Source organism: Strix aluco, chromosome 16 (assembly GCF_031877795.1).
Source record: "Strix aluco isolate bStrAlu1 chromosome 16, bStrAlu1.hap1, whole genome shotgun sequence".
Classification (NCBI taxonomy): Eukaryota; Metazoa; Chordata; class Aves; order Strigiformes; family Strigidae; genus Strix; species Strix aluco.
Window position 1 is genome coordinate 2,311,250 of NC_133946.1, and position 7,767 is coordinate 2,319,016.

The following is a 7,767-nucleotide window of genomic DNA, read 5'->3' on the forward strand; positions in this document are numbered from 1 at the left end:
TATCTTTTAAAAGAATTAAGAAGCATTCCTTTGAGGAAGAACTACAAAATTTATGACAGGACTTGCCACAACCAGATACAGTAGCCTTTAGAATGGAGTTTTTTTTGTAGTTTTTGACACAATAGATGGTACATAGCACCTACCTTGAATGTTTACAAAGTTTACGAGGTCTATTATGCAATTTCCGATCCCAATTCTCTGGATCACTGGAGTTACTGTCATAAGGATGAGGCCGTCCTGCCATTCCACTGCCAGCTTCCTCACACTACTGCTCTGAAAAGCACACATGCAGCACTCACAACCTACATTAAGAGAGCAGTGTTTACCTTTAAATAATGCCACACAAAAAAAAAAAAAGACATGCAGAATTTAGTGTTGTTAGGTTTTGTTTTTTTAAATAAAGATTACAGAAAAAGGATATACTGAAGCACAACTTCTACATTGCATGACAATAATATTCTACACATTTTGCTGATACCTGCACTAAAAAGATTATTTTGTTATAAGAAATACAGTTCTGTAAGCATTGGCAGACTTCAATTTTGCCACAATTAATTTCATCGTGTCCAAACAGAAAAGTCACTGGTTATAAAACACAAGGCAAACACATCACAATTTTCTTTCAAATGTATAAAGTTAATTCAAAGAAATATCCCAACTGTAGAAGAGAGACCAACAGTTTTACAATCTGAATAGCTGCCCAAGAAGAAAACAGAATTAAGATAAACAAACAGTTATATCTGAGTCCTTACTTCAAAATGGAATCAATAGCAATCCTTAGAAACACTTGACGTAGTCCAGTTTCACTGACTTTCACAGGAAAGTCACAAAAATTTAATAGAAAAATAGACATTATAAACCTACCCTTCCTTGACTGGGATCCAATATTATGTTCAACTCTCACTAAAACTCACTCATAGATAAAATGACCTTGTGACAATAAAAATTGCCAATTTTAAATGACCAGTGTTCAAGTCATACCTATAAGTGACACGTGTCAAGAGAGTTGTATAGTTCAGAATAACCTGGTTATAAAAATGAAAAAGAAGCCACAAGTGAACAGCACAGCATCTGGAAAAAAAAAAAAATCGAATTACAGATAGATAAGCCTACTAAGTAATGAAAAGATAAGCCTAGTAAAATTTTGAGCTAAATATTTTAGAAGCATCATATCTCCACCCCACCCCCCTTTATTATATTTGTTACATTCAATGAAACTTATCCCTTTGGAAGAGAGTCCCAAAGGAACTGAAACTTCTTTAATACAAGATAACTTCTCATATAAAACATCCCTCTAGTCATGGAAAATAGAAAAGCTCTTCTGACAAATTTAGATTCTCTTAACTAAATTTAGACCCAAAAATTTTTATCACAGGGGAATGGTAGAGAACAAGCTTCTCAAAAATTTTAGTTGCATATGAGTTTTTCCTTCATGTTCAGTTCTAACAGAGAAAACAGATTTTATACCAAGTATACAATCTCCACCACAGGGTTAGGGGTTTTTTTTCCTGTTACAGTTTCTATAATTAAACACACTTTGATTGGAAGACTCATATGGTCAAGTGTTCGTATAGAGTCAGGAAAGAAAAAATAATTTTATTTAAAATTACAGGAAATACTCAACTTTCTCATGCAAAAAAAAAAAAAAAAAAAAAAAGGCAAAAATCCCCAATAAGCATTTAGTTGTGTATTACCTGGAAATTCAGGTTATCAAAGCATGGTCAATGTGCCACAATACTACACAAATGTAGAAGGTTATAGGATTTACACACATTTATCAGGTGTGTTTAGATGCTTAACAAGGAGAAACCTACAACCTATTTCAGAACAGAAAAAGTATTATTAAGACAAGGCAAAGGAAAGCTGGTTTATAAATCCGGTCACAAGTTACTTCAGCTGCAGTCATTCAGAACTTAGGTGAAATAGGACATACCATTTACGTATATACACAAGCAATACAAAAATAAAGAAACCTTTTATCCTGAATTGAAACAAATTGTGTTCATTACATTGAGTCACTCGAGCAAGATACACAGTGAGTCTTACTACTTGTGGCAGCAACGCGGTTTAGAACAAAAAGCAAACACCAGGAATCTCCCAGCAGAACACCACAGCTCCCATTCTGCAATCACTCCCAGCTACTGACTACCACAAGGTCCTGCTTGGACTCTGTATTTGCTGAAGCACCACGGTCACAGGCTCACTTAGCACCACACATTTCTTTTCAAGCTTTTGTTTGTTTCCACAAATTCTCTCTTCCCTTTAAAACCATCTGAACTACTTATAAGCACCTCATCCTCTCAGGTATGGACCAAAGCAGGTAACTTATCAGAAACAGGTTGTCATCCAGCAACTAGTTTTTATTCATTTCACTGAAGCAAGACATCAGTATTTGAATTTAACTTTCACACTGAAAAGAAGTGGAAAAGCAGCTGCTCATATGAGAACTGCAGATGAAAGGACAATCCAAAGTCCCCTTCTTAAATTGTCTCACATTTTCTGCCTTCTCCCTATCTTTCATTTACTGAAAGTCACAGATTCAACAGGAGAGTATAGGTTCACATACACTTCAAAGAAAAGGACTGGTTTAAGTAGGATCAGTTCCTCAATCTGCTTTGCTATGCAACTACCTGCTTAAGCCATTACAACAATAGATGACACAGAAGGACAGAAACACACAAATGGGACTGCTCCTCCTGAACAACCGTATTCTCTTTTCTCAGCTTAAGGCACATGAGGAATCCCAGCAGTGTCACTGATGAAGTACCAGACTGCACACAGCTCAGGATTAGAGCAGTTATAAAAAGAAGATAGTCTGGAAGTGTCCAAAGCCACATCTTGTGAAACTTCTAATACAGTTCCAAGCACGTCACACTATGAACTTGTGAACAAGGAACAGCCTTCTCTCCATCCTCCACTCAGCAGGATCTTAACAAATATCACTTCTCTAAGAAACAATTTGCTCTAACACAGCCAGTTTTTTTTCTTCTTGACCACTGTTATAGTGCTTTTGTGCAGATTATAAACAAATGTCTTAATTTTATTTCAGGTTTTAACAAACCTGTAAGACTATAAATAAGGAATAGTTTTGATGATCTTCTCTACTGAAAATAGAAATGCTGTATAAATTCTGTAAAGTAACTAACTAGTCCTCCGGATTAATTTTTAAACACTTCTGCAAATCCACTTTTTTTCTGCAATACAAAATAATATGTTTCAACTGTGGTTCAAATGATTCCTTACTGTGGGCAATAAAGAAGCATTTTTTGTGGAACATTCTGGCCTTGCATATAAAACAAAAAAACTGCAAGAGTACATGGCCTCAAATACCATTCAATGCCGCCCATGAAATCAAGGAACTGCATCTGAAATGTTGGTAAAGGCGAAAAGGCACTGGGAGCACATGAAATAAAGAAAAAAAAAGTCAAATTCAAGTATCCTTTGTAGACCACAAAGCACTGTCATACTGGCCAAACTGATTGCCATTCTAATTAGCTAATAAGCAATTCTCTGGGTCTAAGGAATGATTTCTTAGTCCTCTGCAGAAAGCTAATACTCCAGAGAATTATCACAGGGAGTAATTGTGTAAAATAGGTAATCAGGAAGCAGACTTTAAGCTTTCAAGACAGACAGCCAAAACACTTCATATTTGCTAACATCAACTTGAAGCCAGAATCATCACTAATTTATGAAAGTTGAACACTACTGAAATACAAAGGAATTTGTGAAGACAGATGACAGACACCCAGTGGGTTTGGGAAGCTAATAGTTGGTGTAGTAGAGCCACCCCAGGCATTGCAAAATACAGTAATTAATGTGTTTACACCACTACTTGAAGAGCTCATGAAAGGATGTATCACATGCTAACTTGTGATAGCTGTAGAACAGATTATGTTAAATAATATTTAAAGCATATTCAGTTCTGCGCCATGACAAAATACAATGCACAAGAGATGCACAGCAAATGAAGCAAGATTTAGACAACATCAGATGCTGGATAGAAGTGGACATACACTTTTGTGAGATGCAGGACTTGCACTCTTCAAGGTACTGTGGGTGGGGGAAAAAGCGTTCTTTGAAAATCTTTCAGGAAAGAAGTAAAGCTAATCTCAACCAATATCAATATGTTTGAAGCCAGCCAGCCACATTGTATCTATGGAGCATATTTGTAAGGCTGCAAAGCTCTGAAGTCTTACTAAAAAAGATTATTAAAGTAGCCTGAAGTTTTGAGGCAGAGGGCCAGATGTCATCTTCTGGACACCAGCTCATCAGGTGGAACAAAGAACTGATTGCTCCAGCTGTCAGTACAGAAGACAACCTTCAGGTAACTAACAGGTAATACTTCAGGAAGCTACTCAGCTTTAAGCCTTGGTCAGAAGCATTTCCTAAAGTAGGACAGGTTTCAGAAGCTCATCTGCTCTAACCTGCTCCATCAGTGAAATACACTGTAAAGGTGAACCAGGATAATCAGAAAGATCCAACAGACAAGTAACCAGCCAAGACAAAACCCGGCATTTGCTGTGACAGAGAAACTCCAAGATTCAGATTATTTAGACGTTCTGTAAGAGGTGCCAGTCTGCTGTTTGATGCTTCTAGTCATCAAAGCACAAACGCATCAACCACAAAAACTAACTTACAAGTAAGATTTACTGGGAACACAAGCATAGTGACATTACATCTTAATTAAGAAATACAGTTCATAATGCAAAGATGGAAATCCATATCTGCCAAGGGAGTTTCTTGCAAACTAGTGCAGACATCAGCCACAATTCAGCCACATGAAGTCGCTTTAAAAATTATCATCATTGAAATGTTATCAAACTGATGCTACTTAAAGCAGAGCTAAGAAGTATCCTTTGCAATACAGTCTCAACATTAACACAGTAGGTCAGAATTGAAGCATCTCTTAATAAGTAAAAAAAAAAAATTTTAAAAAAGCAAGCAGTCACAGGAAGCTGATGATATTCCTAAAGGGAATATGATGGTAAAACTCTCCCTCTGTATTAGCATGCATTGCATAAAATCAGCCTAAATCTACCCGTAAAAAGCTCAGTGGATCGAGCAACTTCTCCCACACAAAAAGCAGAATCATGGTTATCACTGCAGGAGAAAGGAGCAGAACCTAACTTCTTGCCAGTACTACTAGCCCCATCCGCTGTGGCCCACCAACACAAAACAGAAAGCAGACAGACACAGGGCTTCATAACACTCAGCAATCAGTGACAAGTAGCACAAAACAGAGTATCAGGTAGATTTCTTGAAGAAACAAGAGAGGTCTATAGCCATGGTTGTACCCGGCAGCAAGCAAGAAAATCCCAAATAATTTTTCACATTTTAAATGAATTCTAAATTAGCTTTTGATTTTATACATATTTTAAAGAGATGCATACTTTTATTGATAAGCAACAGCACTGGGCCAAGATTTAAGCAACACTGCTAAAGGAAAGCTGTGTTGAAAGAGCTTAGCACATGAGAAGAGCCCCAGCCTCCAGCATACAGTCTACAGAAAGCATACAGTTGATAACAAAGTGACAGAAAAAACAACTGCGATAACAGTTGTGATTAATTTAATAAGCAGGGTCATCCACACATCAGCAGTTCAGCATTTCCAGTCGCAATGACAACTAAAAGGAAAACTGGCCTTCAAGAACAAATTTAATGTGCAATACAAGAACTGCTTTAACTTGCTGTCTTTCTAAACCCCCAGTTTCCCTGGCTTTAACACACGGGTCAAAAGCACAAACACCTCCTGAAAAAAACACAGTCTCAAATGGCATCATCAGTAGACGACTACGATAACCACAGGTGGGATGTAAGAGACTATGAGTCTTTGGAACAGAAATGGTACAAATTGAGAGATAATATGCAAAGGCTTTTGGCAGGAGATCTGTGTGTCTTAATAAAAAAAAAAAATTCTGTGATGTTTTGCAAGAAGGAGACTTAGTCAAAGACAAATCCACACTGACAGACCTGCAAAACAAATACAATGCAACAGTTTTCCTTAACTATACACAAATGGTTAAAAAAAAAATCAGCCAGTTCCTTTTGACTGTACTGGTGTTCAAGCTATAGGAATTCAAAGTAACCTATACAAGATGATGCAGAGACAGATTTTCAGTTCAAAGAAAACAAGTGTGAACTATCAGCCTATGAACTGTCAATAGCTGAAGTTGATAATTTGAATTGTATTTCTGGATCATGTAATTCAATAGCAAATTGAAGAGAGAAAGAAAAGGTCTTGCAGAGAAAGGATCACCAAAGCTGAAGCAACAACAGATATAAGTACTCTTTAAATGAATCACTGAAGATGATTCATGAAGAAAAAAGGCAAATAAAAGTAAGAACAGAGATGACAGTCAAAAGGCTACTGAGAAGCCAGGTTTTAAGCACGTACTTGAATTTGTAAGAGGCAGCCAACAGTAAAGAACAAAAAGATACAATGCTTAACCACTACTTTGGACAAAGAAGGCAAACAAGTGACAGAAACAAACCTGGAAAAGGCCTATGATGGAGCTGGATCCAAATTCTGAAAGAAAAGAGTTCTAAAGTGATACATTTGATGGGATTAGAGATAAAAGAGAAAAAAAAGCAGAAACAATAGCTAGACAAAAGTGAATTTAAAGAAAAAAGCAGCGATAGGTAACTCCCAACACACAATTGGACTATGACAGATTTATCATACAAGCAATCGATATTTTCTGCAACTAAAATATGGTTATGTGGAAAAACGTTTTAAAAAGATATTGAACGCATTATGAAAACACTGGAGTAGGTAAAACAATGCTCAGGGATTATGCAAAATAAGTATGCTTAGGAATTGTATGATCGCTGTCAGGCAGTCCCAAGCAATAATACTGTTTCTGTACAGCCCTCACAGCAATTGCAGGCTTTACCAGTAAACATTATACGATTAAAACTAGCAATTTAAGTAGTGTTCAGCCTACTCATGACACCACACGTAACAGAGCTATCCAGGCACAGCAACCAGGCGAAGGCAGTCTTTCTACGAGGTTTTTAAAGTGTAAAAGCTTCAGCACACGACCCGTCTGAGGCGGTAGGGCCAGCCAGGGCCAGGCCCGCGGAGAGCTGTCCCGCCTCAGGAGGCCGGCTGAAGCACTCCGAACCGCCGGCGGGCGACTACAGCCCCGCTCCGGTCCCTCACAGGGGCAGCGGCCGCCGCCGCTCGCCCTGGCCGGCAGCACGGCAGAGCCAAGGCCGGGCCGGCCTCCCGCAGCACCTGAGGGGGGACGGGACAGCCCGAGAACCGGGCCGGAGGAGCACGTCGCCGCCTGCACCCTCCGCCGGCTCGGCCGCGGCGGCAACGGCCCTGGCCGCGGGGGAGCGGCCCGGCAGCCCCGGCACGCAGCCTCCGCAGAGCAGCCTTCCGCGGGGCCATGCCCTCAGTCGCCCCGCCGCGCCGCCTCCACCCGCCACTCACCCGCACGGCGCCACGGCCCAGCCGCCGCCTGCCACCGCCTGTCGCCGCCACCGGCCGCTGCACCCAGGCCCGGCAACCGCCGCCGCCACTCTCGCGAGAGCCGCTCCGCGCGCAGGGCAGGAGGAGGCGGTGGCGCCCAGATCTCGCGAGACTCGCGGAGGAGGGGGCGGGACGTGGGGCGACGCCGCTGCTAGGGGCGGGCCGGCGCCGTGCCCGCCGTTGCTAGGGGTGTGGCCGGGCGGCGGCGGGCCCAGCCCGGGGCTGCCGGAGGGCCGCTGCCGCGCCGGGGGCAGCGCCAGGGACAGCCCCGGGGGCAGCGGGCGGGGGGA

The 7,767-nt window shown here is 40.9% G+C and overlaps 1 protein-coding gene across 12 annotated transcripts in view; it reads right to left on the bottom strand.

Annotated features, from left to right (window-relative positions):
* BTBD10 (BTB domain containing 10) overlaps window positions 1–7,526 on the bottom strand; it is a 30,164-nt gene extending 22,638 nt beyond the window's left edge. The window contains exons 1-4 of one of the 12 annotated variants that reach the window (XM_074842406.1): window positions 7,439–7,524; window positions 6,492–6,526; window positions 982–1,025; window positions 144–302 (exon numbers count right to left, since the gene is read on the bottom strand). In XM_074842406.1, the coding sequence (XP_074698507.1) occupies window positions 144–244 (101 nt within the window). In that variant the 5' untranslated portion in view covers window positions 245–302; window positions 982–1,025; window positions 6,492–6,526; window positions 7,439–7,524. Of the gene's footprint in view, window positions 1–143; window positions 327–981; window positions 1,072–6,491; window positions 6,527–6,944; window positions 7,262–7,438 lie in introns of those variants that run through there. The other 11 variants (XM_074842407.1, XM_074842401.1, XM_074842404.1 and 8 more) reach the window with 11 other exon arrangements.
* Between the last annotated feature and the right edge of the window lie 241 nt (window positions 7,527–7,767).